Here is a 19,085-nt window from a genome sequence, read left to right as displayed (position 1 = left end):
ATACTTAATATTCTTAAACTATAGATTAAACTTAGAAAATCTACAAGTACTACTATGAGTGTCCAAATTATTCCCGGTCTGAACCAAAAATCCACAGTAACAAAGATAATACTATACATACTATAATACTACTAAACAATTAGCTAAGTAAAGTTCTTGGACTCTACAGATAGTCGAGCACGAATTCTGCCAGATGTCAGCCACGTGTATTAAATGTTTGCCATGTCATCCACGCCTGTTTTTTGGATAACACACATCCCTTTATAATCTAAACTAGTAGGCTTAAAATCTAAATCACGACCTTTTAAAATGTAAAGCTCAAGGCTTAAAATCTAAACTACGACTCTTTAAAATGTAAACCACAAGGCTTAAAATCTAAATCACTAATCTTAAAATCTAAACCACTACCCTTTAAAATGTAAACCTCAAGGCTTAAATTCCAAACCAGGACTCTTTAAAATGTAAGCCACAAAGTTGAAAATGTAAATAACTAGGCTAAAAATCTAAACAACGACCCTTGAAACTATATAGCACAAATTTAAAATCTAAACCATGACTTTTTAAAATTTAAACCATAAGACTTAAAATGTAAACCACTAGACTTAAAATATAAACCACGTCTCTTTAAAATGTAAACCATAAGGCTTAAAATGTAGATCATGTCTCTTGAAAATTTAAAACACAACTCTTTAAAATATAAACCACAATCCTTTAAAATCTAAACCACAACTCTTTAAAATGTAAATCAATAGGCTTAAAATATAAAGCATAAGACTTAAAATTTAAACCACATCTCTTTAAAATGTAAACTACATTTTAAGGCTTGTGGTTTACATTTTAAAGAGACTTGGTTTACATTTTCAAAGATCTAGTTCCTATATTAATTAAGTTATATGTGTTAGAGATATTTGTATTGTCTCAATGGAAATAATAAATATTACAACTCTATGCCAAATAATACAATGACACAATGATTGATTAAATAAAATTGCAACTCAATACTCAAAATACAACTAGATATAGAAAAGAAATAGATGAAGAGAGTGATAAGAATTACAACTCTAAAACAAAAGATACAAATAAATATGTAAAGATAAAATAGAAGAATAGAATATAAAAACAATGGTAGAAGAAATAACAAGAACAAAAAAGTAAAACACTCTCACTCACACAGCCAAAGTGAAGAACATTGGGGATCATCAACTTGAACAAGGTTTACAACCTTTGCCCAAAAGCTTATTTCCCCCTATCTCAAGCACTAAGGGATTATCTCAATATTGGAAATAGCTCTCTGGAATAATTGATTAAGGGTCAAAAATGCACATTTATTGATTTTAATTGTCAAAATAAATTAAGTTTTAAGTAATATTTTCATGGAATTAATGTGACATATTTTATAAATGAAAATATTTAATTTGTTTTTATTTTGTAGGAAAATGATACAATTTTGGTTGAATAAAATAAAACAAAAAGAAAAGGAAGTAAAAGTGGAAGAAAATGAAGAAAGTTGACATTTTGAAGAAGTCAAGCCCAAATTGAAAAAGTCCAATCCAATTCATGAAGATGCCATGTCACCAATCCATGCAATTTCTTCTCCACCAATAAGAGATGTCAATTACAACTCATTCCAACAAATATTGGCAATCCATGTGTTTCATTTTCAACCAAGTCTTCTTTTCAACAAAAATTAGCAATCCATGTGTTTCCCTCTCAACCAATGGTAGCTTGCCACATGTCATTTCCACCATAGTTTATTTGTATTCTACACCTATAAATATGATGTAGTTTTCCTTTGAAAAATACACATTTTCTATACACTTTTCTCCCTACCATCTTTTCTCTCTATTTCATCTTCTCCATTTTATCTCTAAGCCTAGTCTTCTCACATTTTCAATGGAAAATGTGAGAATGAGTTTTAACTTAGGCTAGAGTTTTCTTTTAGTGAGGATAGGGGTGAAGCTTTAAATTTTATAATCTTTTTATTTTGAATTTATAAAAGTATTTTAATGTTCAAATATTTGAGTTTTATTATTTCTATCATTATTTATGCAATTAATATTTATTATTAATTTTATATAGATTCAGTCAAGCTTTTTCTATGTAATTTTACTAAAACAATTTATATTAATTTTATTATTTTGTGGGTAGTCTTTTACTGCATTATTTCCAAGATGGTATAGTGTCACTTCTAGATTTCTTATAACAATAGTATTAGCATTAGATATTTGTTTGTTATTTTGTGAGTAGTCTTTTACTACATATTGTCAATGGTATTATGTTAATTCTAGGTTTCTCATAACAATAACATATGCATGTACTTCATCTAAGAGATTTTATTACTCAAATACGTTTGCAAATTATCAAAGTAAATAGGTGACCAAAATATATTGTGGAACCCCAATGCCTCACCAAACCCCATTTATCATTTATTTTCCCTTCATTTCTTTCTTTTACTACCTTCACATTACTTACCTTCTCACCGTTTTATTTGTTCTTTGTTTCTTTACCTCCTTGTGGAATCGACCGCTCATCCATACAATGACTACCGCTAAGTGGAAGTCACGTTTTGGCGTTAAACAATAATCAAGCATTTTGGTGTATTTCTAGCTAAGTGCTCTAGTGGATAGAAATAGAGTTGTCTTACAAGTGAGCATTAGGCTCCTATTTATAGAGTTTTGAAATACCCTTTGAATTTCAAATTCCACAAACCCCCATGGCTGTTACCAATATTTAATTATATGTTTATGGAATTAAAATGGAGATTTGGGAGTTACTTGGGATGTTAGAACTGTTCAAATTGGAAAAAACTGAAAAAACAATTTGGCTGTCAGCCTCACTGGCCGTGACCAGGACTATCAGTGGTTGTGGCCAGTGGCCTCTGTCCCCCAGGCCGCGGCCAGGGAAAGTCAGTGATCGCGGCCACAGGCCATTTTTAGCACAAAATGTCATTTTTCCCAAACGTCTCAAATCATTTCCCACATGATTTTGTAATCTTCAAATACCTAATGGGAGTTAAAAAAATGTCTCCAATAATCACATTTCATAAAGGCTTTGTGAAATCCAATCTTAAATGTGTAACATACAATCTACACATAATTGGGTAATATTTGGGAGTTACAAATTTGTAACCAATTTTGTAACTCCAAAATATGTCACATTTTGGCACACACATGTGTCTGATTTTGTGATTCTCAATAATATGTTACAAGGTGTGACAAATCACATTTTGTCATATTATTTAATTTAACATTATATTATATGAAATAATATAACAATATGTGGGCGCCTATGTGTGAACTTGGTGTATATTTACCACTTTTGGCACCCTTGGGCCATAATGAATATTTGAAGTGAAAATCATAAGTCTTAAAAGCTTGTGGCTTATCTTTATGAGTGTGGGGTTTACATTTTGAGTCTTGTGGTTTATATTTAATAGATGCAACTTCAATATTAATTGAGTTATATGAGGTTCCTTGAGTGCTTGTATATGTGAATTTGGTGCCTATTTGCCACTTTTGGCATTGTTGCGCCATAAATGATGATTTGAACTAAAAAAAAATACTAAGAGCTTGTGGTTTACCTTTATGAGTGTGGAGTTTATATTTTAGTTAATTAAAAAGGTTAGAATGTTTGAGTGATATGACTTAAAATAGAGCAGTGAGTACTAGTAGATTGTTGTGCCATTAGGATAAGTGAGAGCAAGTAAAAATCATGAAAGACTTAACAAACAAACATAAAGAGAATGAACTAAAATTTGTTCAACAACTTAAGTAATTAATTCATTTATCTCTGTTGCTAAACACATTAATTTCTATTTCTATAAGACTTTTTTATTGATAAAGTAAACAAAACTAGAATTTTGGGAGAAAATCAAGTCATTTAATGGCTTTTCTCTTATCCCCATATGATAAAAACTAAGGTAAAAACAAGCTAGCAGCCTCCACATGCCCTAAAGCAAATTTTAATCCCCAAAAGAGATTGTGCATACAAGAAAAAACAGTGGAATAACAATACATCCAAACTAATGGAAATTTGTTACATGCATCAAATTTTGCTTTTGATTGAAACTCAAGTTCTCATGGCAAAAATATTTGTCCCGGTTCCTAAGCCATTAGGATTTTGTCCTACATAGAAGAAACAAAACATCACATAAGAAAGAGGAAAGCATATAAATTAGCCAAAAAAAAAAGCATAGGCGGTTATAACGAGATTATTGTCTCTATCTTGTCATGAATAGTTACCATCAAGGCATGAGAATTATAAAGAAACTTCCCATTTTGTCTATCTATTTGCAAAAACATAAAGTTTGGGTTAGAAGTTTCATCAAACAAATTGATTGCACATAAAGCATTCAAAATGTACACACAACACAAATTATGAACCATTCCAACTCTATTAATCCCTCGTATAAAAGCATTAAAATTAAAAAAATTAGAAGAACATGTGTATCAAAATTATATGTGATAGCCACATGACCAATTTATAGGTCATTTAATTCATAGATTATCAAAAATGAAAATAAGGTTATCAAAATAAGCTGAGTTTTTTTTCTTTCTAAAATATGAACTTTGTTCTTGGTGTTAAAGAGTACATATTAGTATTCAAATAAAACTTTTAGGATGATATTATGTATTTGGCATAGCCCATATATATTTATTATTATTAATATCATATATGCATATATATATATATATATATATAGTTAACAGGGATTCAGTTAAGGCATCAAACAAAATTATAATACACATAAAGTTTTGATTGAAGAATTTTATCAAACACTTGAAATGCACAACACAATTCATGAATAATCAATCTATTAAACCACCAATCAAAGCCATGAAATGTTAAAGCATTAAAATTAATAAAAGTAATAAAAGTATACTAAAAAAGTAATGAATCAAAACTATGTAAAACCACGGATCTCCTTACCTAATATTAACTAGCACAGTATATTCAGAGAGAATAAGACATATATATATTGCTCATTTGCTTGGACTAAAAAAAAGAGCTATGAAGCAGTGTATAGCTTGGATGAGTCTATTGTGATTAGTGGTGGTTGGCGACGCTGGTGGCTGGTGGCTGGCGGTGCCAGAAGAATGGAGAAAATGATGAGTTTGAAGAGTGAGAGAGGGAAAAGTTGTGCGCTAGTCTTTTGAGTGGGAGAAGAAGTATAACCAGGACATCAATTATAAAATTGGGTATAGAAAAAAGAATATCAAAATGTGGGTATAAATTAAAAGAGTTATATTAAAATGGGTCTCAATTTTAAATAAGTCATTAACGAGTTAGTTTTGTATTAAGCATGTAAATTCAAAACCGACAATTTTATTAAACGGGTAAGATGGCCAACCCAAAAATAATTCAAACCGTTTAAGATAAACCTAAACCCGCTACCTTCATGCGGATTCGTGTTATTGTTATTGTGTCTGCCCATTTTGCTGCCATACGCGTGCCAATGGTGTTCCCGTGACTTAGTAAAGAAAGCATCTTGCTTCCAACGGTGTCAGGTGTCGAGCTATTGTTCTCAGCTCCAGTTTCTCTCAAGTCTATATAAAGCCATTCTCTCGGTCTCTTCCTGGTACCTTGTTTTTAGTTCAGAGTATACTTTTGAGTAAGAAATTCTTTTGTAGTCTGGGAGGGTGTTCTGTAAAAGGAGAGGAATAATTGTGAGAGAAAGTTTGTACGAGCTGTTGTGTTCTTGAAAGTTTTAAAGCAGAGAACTTGTGTGAGAGTAAGTGTAAAGAGAGAACAAGCTTTTGAGGGTGTAATCTCCATTGCCTTTATTGCTGATCTGAATTTCAAGGAGTTCAAACGTGGATGTAGACTCATTTTTTGGGCCGAAACACGTGAAATTTCTTGTGTTCTTTTATCTTTCTTATACTTGCAAATTTCTTACTGTGTTGGTTGTGTATTTGTCTTATTGTCTGTGCAGGTTTCTTGCCTATTTGAGTTGGTGTAGGAGAAGAAAATCCTACAGGTTGTCAATACTGAAATTTCTATTATTTGGGAATTAGTTTATCTCTACGAGTATGTATTCATTGATTTTCTTCTGAATAAGGGCTCTGTTGCTAAGTTGTTCGCTGACAATTTTTACAACGACACATAACATGATTTGAAAAGAGAAATAACTAATTGTCATTTCGACTCCTTGGTGACCACATAATAATTATATAAACACTCTTAGGATGGAAATTTGCAGGGTTCTAATGATAGAAGGAGAAGAAAAAGAAACATGTGTCCCAAGTTGCAGAGTCTTTCGACTCTTTCGGCACCAAGTCATTTGACTGTTCTATTAGTTTCATCTTTCAACTGTCAAAAACTGAAATGGGCTGTGTAGATTATTAGGCAAGTTTTGCCAAAGTGTCACAAACATATCTCATTGATGGTCTTCTTTCAGGGCTTTGATGGACACAAGAAAGAGCAACTTTTAGTACTGCAACTATTTCCTCTTGCATATCCAAATCATGAGCTAGAAAAGGGTCTAACACATCAACAAAAGGCTTTCTTTCTTCAATGCTGAGATGAAACCATTGAACTATATCCATTTCCATAGACCCAACTTGCATCAGTGGCAACTTCCCAGATATCATCTCCAGCATAATCACTCCAAATGAGTACACATCCCACTTCTGAGATGGCTTTCTCCCATTTGAGGATTCTGGTGAATTGTATTGAGATCCAAATGTCACTGCAGGTGAATTTATGGCTGACATTTCATGAGGAAGATACTGAGGTGGTGTTTCGGGTGCGAGTTGTTCCATCTGAAATGTTTGGGATTCTCTAGTTATGTTTGCAAGGCGGCCAAGTCCCAAGTCAGAGATTTGGGGTTCCATGTTCTGTCCAAGTAATATATTGCTAGGCTTTAAGTTTCCATGGACATACTTTTTGGGACTGTATTCATGAAGGTGACTCAAACCTTTTGCTATTCCTTTCATGATTCTCAGACGAAGAGGCCAAGAAAGTGGTGTGAAGAATACCATTCCAGGCTTCCCTGATCATCAAATTTTTCCATGAAAATAATCAGTTCAATAAAAAAAATACTAAACGAGATGAATAGTGAATATCTTTAAATAAATTGTTATGTGAAACTTGATGTCAGAGTTAACATCTAAATATTTGAGTAGTTAAGGTTTAGTAGTGATGGACTTGGTACATTATAACTACTAAATGCTGCTATGGTTTGAATCAAAGGACATTGGTGAATAGTGCTGTTGTTTGAGTTCAGTCTTTAAAAATTGTGAATTAGAACATATAGTACAGATGAAAGAAATATACATTCAGATTTTATTTTTTCTAATATGAGAGTGAAAATTACCATGAATTGCAGAAGCTAATTCTCCATTAGGTACATATTCATAAATGAGGAGCTTCTCTTCAATGGACCAACAATAAGCTAGAAGAGTCACAATATTTGGATGCTTGATCTTTCCAATGGCTTCCAATTCAGATTGGAACTCTTTACACCTTTGGGAACCTCCTTCACCCAATCTTCTCACAGCCAATGTTAGCCCATTATCAAGAACAACTTTATAAAGTATCCCAAGTCCACTTTTCCCCAACAGAAAAGCAGAAGCTGTTAGAAGTTGGTCAACATTAAAATCAATTTGCAAGTCAAACCTCACAAATTTGTATGGCTCCATACTTTGTGATAGAGTCTCCAACACATCTTTTGCAAAGCAGAAAATATCTCTTCTAACCATGGAACTATCTTCAAACCTACACCCACCAATATGTTTAATTCCTTTACCAGCATAAACCTTCTTGTAGGAATAGGACAAAATCAACCCAATGAAGCAGAATCCCACCATGATACCTGCAACTATAGTAATCACAACACTCAATTTGCGATGTTTCGCAGTCTTGATGGGGTTTTCTTCTGTGTCTAGAGGTGGTTTAGGGATCAACGATTGAGACAGGCCCTTGGTGGCTGAAGAACATGAATTCTTCAATGGTAATCCGCATAAGAAACGGTTGCCAATAAAAGCTGTTGGACCTGCATTAAACAAAGTGCCTACATGTGGAATTGGTCCACTGAGATTGTTGTAACTCAGATCAATGTACACTGTCATGGGAAGTTTTCCTAGGCTTTCAGGAATGGTACCATTAAACAAGTTGTGAGACATGTCAAGGGTTTCTCTTAAGTTTAACAAGTTGCCCATGTCCCCGTTAATTGACCCAGTGATTCTATTAGAGGATAGATTGAGTCTTTGAAGATTAGCTAAACTAGTTCCAAACCCATCTGGGAGGGGACCAGAAAAGGAGTTGTTGTTCAGAAAAAGAATCTTGAGTTTCTTACATTGAACTATAGATGAAGGTATTGAATCATTAAATGAATTATGAGAAAGGTCCAAGGTTCTTAGGTGGTTAAGGTTCTCTATTTGATGGGGAATAAGTCCAGATAAGGAATTCCCAGCTAGGATCATGCTTACAAGCTCCTTTGCATTGAAGAGGTCAGATGGTAAGTTTCCAAAGAGTTTGTTGTTTTCGAGATTCAAATGGCGAAGGGCCGAGAGATTTCCAAGATCAGCAGGTAGAATCCCAGAGAGTTTTCTATTGGGGAGGCTGAGAGAGACAACTTTCTCTTTTTTACATGTCACACCAAGCCATGAACATGGATTTTCATGGGAAGTGTTCCAGTCAGTAAGAAAGTTTTCTGGTATTTCTTTCAATGACCCTTTAAAGGAAAGTAATGCTAAACCTTCTTCATTTAGTGAAACCAAAAATGCAGGAAAATTCAACAGAAGGAAAAGGAAGCAAAGTACTGAAAAAGCCATCCTTAACAAAAGTAAAAACTTTTACAGAAGAAGGACAAAGAAGCAAAACATGGCTACTTAATGACTACTTTCAGCTCTAGTAAATGAGTGAATATTGGAAACAAAAGGAAAGTAAAACAGACTAACCGATGAAGCTCCTTTATTTGCTGGATCGCAGTACGAAAACTCAGTAACCAGAGGCAAAGTGAAAAAAAGCAATGCATGAACTTGTACAGTAATAGAGGTAGTGGTCATGTATATATATAATGATTATTAGTATTATTATTATATATTAAAAAGATTTAGCAGAAAAGAAGTATTTTTTTTGGTAATTATGTTAGTTTGATGATTGTGTGAGCAGTGTGGTACACAGTTTAGAAAAGTCATAAGAACGTATTGCATGAGGAGTGGAGGACGTGGCCCATACTCCTAACTAATTGTACCGCATTTGCAGGCGATGTCTGGTATTGGTGATTGTTAATATAAAGTTTGGTAAAGGAAGGCTTGACTAATACGTTGTTGTATGTGGTCCAACAATCAAAGTTAAACAAATGAAGGCTTGACATATTAATGTTATTTGCTGACAATATATATGTAGCCTTGCCTTGATCGAACTTTCTTAGACCATGTTAGGTCCACTTTGGCATTACTCTGGCTCTTTTCATTTTTATTTTCTTTCTTGAAAAAAAAAATTGATTGAGGCAGCTATCATCAAAAGACAATTTAGACTTTTTTATTTATTTTTTATTTCAGTTAGAGTTTTCGGAATCAACTTTCTTAGGCCATTTTATGAACTTATAGTATAAGATATTAAGAAAAAGAAAAAATACTATATAACTTTACATGGACTTTATAATAAGTATAAAATGACTCTTGTTTTTTTTATTAATAATTTTTATTAAATTTGTAAGATTTTCATATACATTTTAAATAAATAATCAATATTATATATAAAATAATGACATAAACATATTAAAAGAAAAATTAAACCAAAAACATTGTTTATGATTTTTGAAAATATATATTATATGATAACATTTTTAATATAAATGACATTTTTTTTTACAAAAATTAAGATTATGCATTATATATATTATTATTATAATTATATTTTATAATATTTAAGTTTATATTAATAAGTATTAAATATCTAGTTTTGTATTAAATATTATAATATTTGAATTCATATTAATATAATTTGTAAAAAATTATGATTATATATTATTATAATAATAAAATTTTATAACATTTGAATTTATATTAATATAATTATTAAATATTTAGTCTTGTATCATATATTATTATAATAATGATATTTTCTAATATTTGAATTTGAATTTATGTTAATATAATTATTAAATATGTAGTTTTATATTAAATATTATTTTAATAAAGATATTTTATAATATTTGAATTTATATTAATATAATCAATAAATATCTAGTTTTAAAGGTATATTCAGTTAAATATTTAGAATATTCTGTTAAAGTTAACAAAAAAAAAAACGTTAAAATCAAGAATTTCTGCTATCTACACACTTCTATATAGACTATATACAAGTTACGTGCAATGCACGTTTGCTTAGTTTTATTTATAAAATTTATTAATTATATTTATTAATTTTGTATCATTGTCACATACATTTCAAATAAATAAACAATATTATATATAAAAAATGACATGAACATATTTGTTGACCACGATTTTGGCCAACGACGAGTAGACGTCAAAACGACAGTAAGCCTTGAATAGAAAGTAACAACACAAATAATTTTATAGTGGTTCAGCCCCAATTTGTTAGTAATAGCTTAATCCACTTGGAGTTGTGATATATATAGCCTACACTTAAGATCAGATGAACCTGAGCCAACTGAGTTTCTTAAGTGCAAGTAGAAAAATACAAAGTTTCTCTCTCTAGAGAATACATGCTTTCTCTCTCTAAGCTATCTCAGAAAATGCCCCAAGTCACAGTCCCAAAGTCTCCAAATTAGAGTCTAAAAGTCTCCCAAAGATCAGATCCCCTAAAATGATGCCATGAGCCCTTTATTTATGACTCATGGATCATACATGAAAAATATCCCGTTTTGACGAGGTCCTTGGTTGTTTCAACTAACTTTAATTAATAAAGTAATAAACAAATTCAAATTACAACAATATAGCTAATACTTCGGGATATTTGAGAGATTTGCGTGGTAGTTACGAGAGATTGAGGTTGGAGTTGTTACTGAGATTCTACAAAGAAGTCACTGAGCAGTTAACTCTTGAGATTCTGACACATCTGGTCGGCTACACTCCACAATTTGACATAGCTGGTAAGGTGAAACCCCTTTCTGATGTAACTGGTCGGGTGAAACTCCTTTCTGAGGTAACTGGTCGGGTGAAACCCCTTTCTGAGGTAATTGGTCGGGTGAAACACTCCCCGACCAGTTAAATCCTTACCTGATATTTGAGAGATTCGCGCGGTAGTTACGAGCGATTCGGGTTGAAGTTGTTACTGAGATTCTACAAAGAAGTCACTGAGCAGTTAACTCCTGAGATTCTGACACATCTGGTCGGCTACACTCCACAATCTGACATAGCTGGTCGGGTGAAACCCCTTTCTGAGGTAATTGGTCGGGTGAAACACTCCCTGACCAGTTAAATCCTTACCTGGTCGGATAAACTGCCCTTCTGATGTGTCTGGTTGGGTAATACTCCTTCCTGATCAGACAAAATTATTATCTGGTTGGGTAAATCGTTTCCTAACCAGTTAAACCCTTTCCTGGTCGGACAAACACCCCTTCTGATGTGTCTGGTCGAGTAAGACTTCCTCTTGACCAGTTAAATTCCTATCCGGTCGGGTGAATTATTTTCTGACCAGGTAAAACCATGTTCCGACTAGTGATATCACAACCCCGTAGGTCATTTTCTAACCTTTGCACTTCCCTTGGTCAACACATTTATTAACCATTAATGTGCCGCTTGATGATTCGCTTAACGATCATGCACTGCCACCTGTCACTTCTGATTGCCACGTCATCGAACTGAAATTTTGGGGATAACATTTGCCCCTCAAGTTTATTATATGATTTACTCATATGATAAAAAATTTCTCTAGCAAAATGTTTTTGAGGTCGTAAAAAAACTTCGCCCTGTTAGTAACTTTCACAAATAATAAAAGTCCAACCAGTTAAATCTCTAGAAATTGAATAGCCACCAGAAATTCAAAGTATATCTTAGCAGTTGCCTCCACGTGGTGACTCACCAGTAGCTTTAATATTCTCTGTGTCCCAAAATTCCAAAAAATGACTTTCTATATTCTCCCGCCTTGTCAAGTAAACCCACAACTTAACTTTTCAGGCCATAAAAATGGCACTTATCAGTTCCCAATCGTGGGAAAGAGAATACTAAGAGTTTTTAGGGTAATTGAAAAGTTCCTTCTTTCCCTTTAAATAGGCCCACGCTTGCCTATCCCTCACAAGCAAAAAATACATCACAAAAAAGAAATTCCTCTTGTCTTGGCCGATTCTCCTCCAAGCTCCAAGGGTGCTCCACTTCCTTCGAACAAATCAAAGTTTCTTTCAAGAAATCAAAGGCTCCTCCATCCACTTGGGTAAGTTTCTTCTTCTTTGACTTCACTTTTAAACATTTTGAAGCATTAAAATTCTGCACAAATTTTGGTTAGAATATGTGAGTACCGAAACCCACATTTGATGTGCTCTCCTTGGAATTTTGTGATGAATCTATGTTGAATAGTGCATTTTATGGCTGTTTTGATGTAGTTTAGGCCTTGGATTAGTCAATTTTGCCTCCAATTTCATGAAATTTTGAAGAAAAAATGATCTCCCATTCCACATTGCATATTCAGGTTCATGGGTATAGGACGAGCATTGATGTTTTCTTGAAGATTTTTGAAACCCTTGAAATTCCCTTTTTGATCTTGTTGGTGTACTCCATGAATAAAAAAATGTGTTTGTTCCCCACGTTTTTTAGTGAATTTATGCTTGCCGAGTGATGATATTTTTTTAAACAAAATTATTGTTCAGATTTGTTTGTGTGACTGATTGGATAGGCATTGTTCCACTCGGACTAGCTTGCTCCGATTGGGTTCCTTGGCTGCTCGGAACACGTGTGAACTACTTGGAATTGTGCTTGTGGCGGATCGAGTTCGCCTTGGATGGTCGGAACCCATGCCTAACCGGTTGGGTAGGCCCCAACTCCTCGGACACTTGCTAGCCGACCGGATCACACGTCACTCGGGTGCTGTGACTCCTCGGATCGGGTTCGCCTTGGCTGGTCGGACTCCTTGGTGTCCCTTCATCCGCTCGATCACATGTTTAGACGCTCCGATATGTACCCATCTTCGGGAACCCAAACACCACCCGAGCACATAAACATACAATATCCGATCGGGTTGGCCTTGGAATGTGCTGTGTGACTATTTTTTTTTCTTTCTGAATTGCATCAAATTATCACTACTGCTCTTATACATTTTTATCTGGGCAGTAAAATGTTTTCACTGCTCAGAAATTTTTTTCACTGGGCAATAAATATTTTTACTCATTTTCTGTTTGGTTTACTCATCTCCCCGTATGAGGTACATTATTTGTTCGATCTTAGGACTAACCCCAGCCACAAGAATACATGTTTTTTTCCACCTCTTTCATAGGCAAAAAGGGGTTAAGTATCTTCATGGCATTGCCCATAAATCGAATCCTGGAAAGTATTATACGAAATACTTTCTTACTCCAGAAATCAAAGCCAACAACCTGGCTTTTTACGCATGCATGCTCTTTTAATCAACCTCTCCCAACCAGGGAAATGCATTCCCGGACAGAGGATCTCGCTAACATGCCCATTGAGGAGAAGGATGTTAAGCAGTTGGTCACCTTGGAGAATCTTCAATTGGTGGGATTGTTACAGAACAACCAAGATATTGATGTGGGCAGCACAACTGATGATGCAGATACGACTGATCAGTCTAATACCGGTACGGAAGTAGTGACTGACCAGTTTTCTCCTAAACCATCTCCTCAACCACGTTGATCAGGTGGTCTCATCATTAGAGAGCCTCTTCTTGAAAATTCTCACCAACCTACCTTCCCTATTAGGCCTGGGAAAGGAAAAAACATCGAACTCCTTAGAAAAGACAACTCATCGTCGAAAGACGAGGACGACATTTTCGATGAAATTCTGAATTCAAGTTTTACTAATAGCAACCATAATTACATTTTGAGAATGATTGTGATGAAAGTCTGTAGAGTCATGTGGTCACAGTAAAAATTTTCATTCACTTATATTTATTTCTCATTTTCACTGACTGGACTTTTGCTTTACTTTTTTGTAGATCCAGACATGTTTAAGCAGTTCAACACTACCTCTGCCCAAAAGAGAAAAATTGATGAAGGGAGTAGCCTGAATCCTCCAAGCAAGGTCGTGAGGACTACACCATCTAACCAGGGGAGACCATCCGATCAGTTACTCACTATCCCACGCTTGACTCCTCCATCTATTCCTTCTTCTGCCAGCCTACAAACTACTCGATTAGTCTACTTAAGCTAGCCCCTTCGCATTGCTGGTGAGTACGACAAAGAGTTACTAGACCATACTCTCCACCATTCAACGACAATTCAGACCTTCGAGACTCAACCTCGGCAAAGCATTGAAGTTGTCCTTCACAAAGGCCTTGCTCAAATTATGAGTGTAAGCATCTTATCATAAACACTCACTTTCTTATTGATTGTTCTTATTCTGAATACTTTTTCGGTTATTTACTCCAGGGACTCATCACTGTTAGTCATGCTCAACACCGAGCAGTCGAATATAAGGAGCTGGTCAAGGTCTTGCATGATCAATTGGTGGAAGCCCAGGCAAAGATTGAAAGTTTGACTAAGTCTGAGAAAGATCTCCAAGAAAAGACTAAGCAAGCTGAGAAAACAATTGCTAACCGAGATAGATCATTGAAGGAGTTGGTTGATGAGAACAGCAAGCAAGTCCAGGCCAATAAGACATTGATCAACCAGCTGAAGAAGAAGACTCAAGAGAATGAAGAGTTGAAACATGAAAAGGAAACCGATTTGGCTCGTTATGAAGAAATCTGCTTCAACTGCTTCTATCAGATTTGGAAGTTAAACAAGCCTCTCAACCTCAAATTTCTCTCTAAAGAATCAAAGGCCGAAGAACTCGCCAAATGTGAAGCCAAGGCCATTGAGGAGGTAGGTCTTCCAGCTGGCACTGTGCCTACCTCTCCCGCTCTATCATTCCGACTAGAGGAGGTCCTGGATGTTGACGACGGTGTTGACCAGCCAAAGACTAGTGTACCCAACCAGTAGACACTCTTAGCCGACCAGAGAGCATCCTATCCAACCACGGAGTTTCCTAATCGACCAGTGATGCATGCTCAGCTGACCAGGGAAGTTGTATCTGTTCTCCCGACCAAGGAAACTTTGCACCTGACCAGCAAAACGTTGTACCTGGCCAGTAGTTTACTCTTTTTTTCTTATACTTTTGTGAAGATAATTGCTGCTTAGCAACCTTGATATTTTTCTCGTACGACTGAGCTGTTGGCATTTATACTTTACTTTTCCTTGCTAACTTGAAACATTCTAAGTCTTTTTAGACTTAAAACATTATAAGTTTTTTGTGAATAGTAAAGTCACTTTGATGCATGCCTTATATTTTCGCATGAGTACTTAGTTTTCTAACTTAGAAATTCTAGACATTTCATAAGTCCCTACTAAGAATACTTTCTCACACTCTTATTGCTCTAACATTTTATGAGAATAATGTTTATTGTCACATGAATATTTTCTTGTAACTTGAAATTTTGAAAAATTCCAAGTTACTTAAGCTTTGTCAAACAAGTTAGCTTAATGACCTTTTTTGACTTCGAAAATTTACAAGTCAACCTAAAAACAAATATCTTAACTCGTGCTCTTATTTCCTGTGTTAAATTATATACTAGTATATCCCATGTGCCCCCAAGTAATTGAGGGTTGAAAGATCCTTGGTCACTTGCTACTTAACCAAATCTGTTCGAGTAGTTAATTACTCGTGAAACACATAGAATATATGGAAAATATTCGAGCCGTTGAACACTGCTTGAATGTATTGAGTAGTTGAACACTGTCTGATTTTACCGACCAATTGAACACTGTTCGAAAAATTAACACACATGCATATTTGTATCAAGAATCGACCACACTGCGCGTAGTCTCTTTTATTACTCTTAAATTAAAAAAGGACAAAACATGTCTAATAACGAGTCTTAAACAACAAAAATTGTTAAAAAATAAATGACTGGTCAGCAAATAACTAGCTTATAAACCAAGCTTAAATAACAAGTTAAACAACTTGAAATTAAGCTACCACTCTGAAAGCGGTATTTAGTGATAATATATCCTCATATGCTCGCCAATCTAGTGGTTCATGATCAGGCTCCATTCAGCCAATAAAGTTTTTTGTAAGTGCCAGTAGGCAAAACTTTCTTGATCTGATAAAGTATTTCCCAATTTGGTCATATCACTCCAGTTGATGATTCTTTGATGAACACCTTTCTCAGGACCAAATCTGACCTGGAACTTTCGATCTTTCACCCTAGAATTGTAGCAAGATAAATTATATACCAGTATACCTATGTGATCCCAAGTGATCAATGGTTAATTACTCATGAAACACATAGAGTATATGGAGAATTTTTGAGCAGTTGAACACTGCCCAATTACTGTCAGTTTACCCGACCAGGTGAATACCGGCCAGTTGAACACGGCTCGGTTTTTACTGACCAGTTGACAACTTGCCAAATTCACTGATCAGTTGAACACTACCTAGTTTACCGACCAGTTGAACATTGTTCAAGTATACCGAAAGGGTTGTCATTCCTATGGTCGATATCATTCAACCTGGTATCGCTTAGTCAAACTTTGCATTGCAGCCGCTAGTGCATCAAGTTGGGCTTGAATGACCGGTGCAACTGATGATGTTTCAGGGTTTTGACCTCCTGGTCGGGCATTTCCGTCTAGTGCATTGTCGTAAAGTATTTCTACTTGATCGCCAGGGAGGGTCAGATCTTGTCCTTCGACTTGGCGATCTTCCTCTTGTTGCTAATGATGTCCCTTAGATCCTTTCGGGAAGCATGTCCTCCTAGCTGATCGAACTCCGTACTCTTAAATTTTTCGAAGGGCTTACTACGCGGGACCTGCTCTCTCCCACTACGCTGCTGGCCAGGATGTAGTGGCAGCTTCTCGACACGGCCCGGGCGGTCCTTTCCTCTTTCTTGTTGGTCATTGCCTTCTTTTTCTTTTGACTGGTGGGTTTGATGACTAGTAGCCTTATCCCGACCATACCCGTTTTTATACTATGGAGTTTTCTTATCTCGAGGAGCTCTGGTCTGGTTATACCCGGGCGGAGTCTTCTTATGACCCGACCAGTGACTTCCTGATCGAGAAGTTTCTGACCGGTGGCTTTTGGAAGGGGTTCTAGAATTATCCCTTTGCGTCGATACAGTCCCAGAGTGGACCCCATCATTTGCCCAACCAGTGGGATTGCTTCTACTTCTGTCTGGCCCCCGAGAATCGGCACTGCCAATAGGGGACTTCTGACCAACATTATTATTTCTTGCGCCCTGGACGACTGCTCATGCCGCGGCTTGGGCATTGGCCTGGGCCAATTGAGTAGCTGATTCTAGAGCAAGTGTTGCCTTGCGATGTCGTCGGTCGGTCTCCTCTTGCCGTCACCTGTTCTCTTCGCTTCTGGCATCCATTACCCATCTTTGCTGCTCGAATGCAGCCTTTTGCCTGGCCATTTCCTCAACGAAAGACTCCTACCGAGCGTTGAATTGCATCATCTCTTCTTGGAAAGCCCTCATGGCCTCCTGGAGTTGTTTGACCTTTCGAGTTGTCTCCTCGAAAAAGACCCTGTGCTCAATGTCAGGGTTCTCAGGTGCAGGACCTTCTATTCTAACAATTTCTTTTGTAGTTGACGTACCGGGCTTCCTGGGCACCATATTGGTAGGATAGTAGTGTGTTTCTTCTATACAGGCTCTCAATGAAAGCACAAAAAATGTTGACCACGATTTTGGCCAACGACGAGTAGATGTAAAAACGACAGTAAGCCTTGAATAGAAAATAATGACACAAATAATTTTATAGTGGTTCAGCCCCAATTTGTTGGCAATAGCCTAATCCACTTGGAGTTGTGATATATGTAGCCTACACTTAAGATCAGATGAACCTGAGCCAACTGAGTTTCTTAAGTGTAAGTAGAAAAATACGAAGTTTCTCTCTCTAGAGAATACAAGCTTTCTCTCTCTAAGCTTTCTTAGAAAATTCCCCAAGAATGCACCAAGTCACAGTCCCAAAGTCTCCAAATTAGAGAGTGTAAAAGTCTCCCAAATATCAGATCCCCTAAAATGATCCCATAAGCCCTTTATTTACAGGCTCATGGATCGTACATGAAAATATCCCGTTTTGACGGAGTCCTTGGTTGTTTCAACCAACTTTAATTAATAAAGTAATAAACAAATTTAAATTACAACAATATAGCTATTACTTCGGGATATCTGAGAGATTCATGCGGTAGTTATGAGCGATTCTGGTTGAAGTTGTTACTGAGATTCTGTAAAGAAGTCATTGAGAAGTTAACTCCTGAGATTCTGACACATCCAGTCGGCTACATTCCTCAATCTGACATAGCTGCTCAGGTGAAACCCTTTTCTGATGTAACTGTTCGGGTGAAACCCCTTTCTAAGATAACTGGTCGAGTGAAACCCCTTTCTGAGGTAACTAGTCGAGTGAAACCCCTTTCTGAGGTAACTGGTCGGGTGAAACCTCTTTCTGATGTGACTGATCGGATGAAACCCCTATCTCAGGTAACTGGTCAGGTGAAACATGGTAATGCCCTAAACTCCAGGGACCATTACGGTGCGCATTTTAAACAGTGCTAAACGAGTCATTTGGCCATAATCATGTAACTAAGTATGATTAGCGATTTAGGATTAAAAATTTTGGTTAAGATATAACGTTTCACTAAAATATTTACTGTATACATTGGGATCCCAAAAATATAATTTAAAGGTTCATTAAAAGAAAATATTTACAACCAGCCGATCTAAGTGTCAAAATAGGGTTTAGCCCTAGTTCCTCTTTCAACCCTCGGCCGTGGTGGTCGAGCAGCTGCATATGTACACATCGTCACCTAAGCTCTCCAACTCAAGGATGGTCCAGCTTTCTTTTGCCTTTACCTGCACCACATAGCACCCATGAGCCGAAGCCCAGCAAGAAAACTCAATATGCTCATGAACAGTAATAACATGTCATCAAATCATAAAGTGCATGCCTAGAAATAATAGCCTTA

The 19,085-nt window shown here is 35.7% G+C and overlaps 1 protein-coding gene and 2 long non-coding RNA genes across 3 annotated transcripts; 1 reads left to right on the top strand and 2 right to left on the bottom strand.

The window, feature by feature from the left end:
- Window positions 1-3,739: 3,739 nt before the first annotated feature.
- On the bottom strand, window positions 3,740-5,219 carry LOC133818534 (uncharacterized). Its single transcript, XR_009885935.1, has 2 exons — window positions 4,930-5,219; window positions 3,740-4,124 (listed from the first exon to the last, which is right to left on the bottom strand). It is a non-coding gene; the product is annotated as an uncharacterized LOC133818534 (long non-coding RNA).
- A 161-nt stretch (window positions 5,220-5,380) lies between these two features.
- LOC133818533 (uncharacterized) lies at window positions 5,381-7,297 on the top strand. The gene is made up of 3 exons (XR_009885934.1): window positions 5,381-5,731; window positions 5,933-5,977; window positions 6,398-7,297. It is a non-coding gene; the product is annotated as an uncharacterized LOC133818533 (long non-coding RNA).
- LOC133818532 (receptor protein kinase-like protein ZAR1) lies at window positions 6,015-9,115 on the bottom strand. Its single transcript, XM_062251447.1, has 2 exons — window positions 7,316-9,115; window positions 6,015-6,991 (listed from the first exon to the last, which is right to left on the bottom strand). Exons 1-2 carry the CDS (start codon window positions 8,772-8,774, stop codon window positions 6,342-6,344), a joined length of 2,109 nt encoding a protein of 702 aa, XP_062107431.1. The 5' UTR covers window positions 8,775-9,115; the 3' UTR covers window positions 6,015-6,341.
- Window positions 9,116-19,085: the final 9,970 nt, after the last annotated feature.

This window comes from Humulus lupulus, chromosome 2 (genome assembly GCF_963169125.1).
Source record: "Humulus lupulus chromosome 2, drHumLupu1.1, whole genome shotgun sequence".
Classification (NCBI taxonomy): domain Eukaryota; kingdom Viridiplantae; phylum Streptophyta; class Magnoliopsida; order Rosales; family Cannabaceae; genus Humulus; species Humulus lupulus.
This window is presented reverse-complemented; position numbering and strand designations above follow the sequence as displayed.

What these genes read in the sequence shown, in the direction of transcription:
- LOC133818532 (XM_062251447.1), bottom strand. Translation starts at nt 8,774, where the DNA reads ATGGCTTTTTCAGTACTTTGCTTCCTTTTCCTTCTGTTGAATTTTCCT. An exon ending in ATTAGCTTCTGCAATTCATG is followed by an intron (nt 6,992 to 7,315) that starts GTAATTTTCACT and finishes TTTGATGATCAG; the next exon opens with GGAAGCCTGGAATGGTATTC.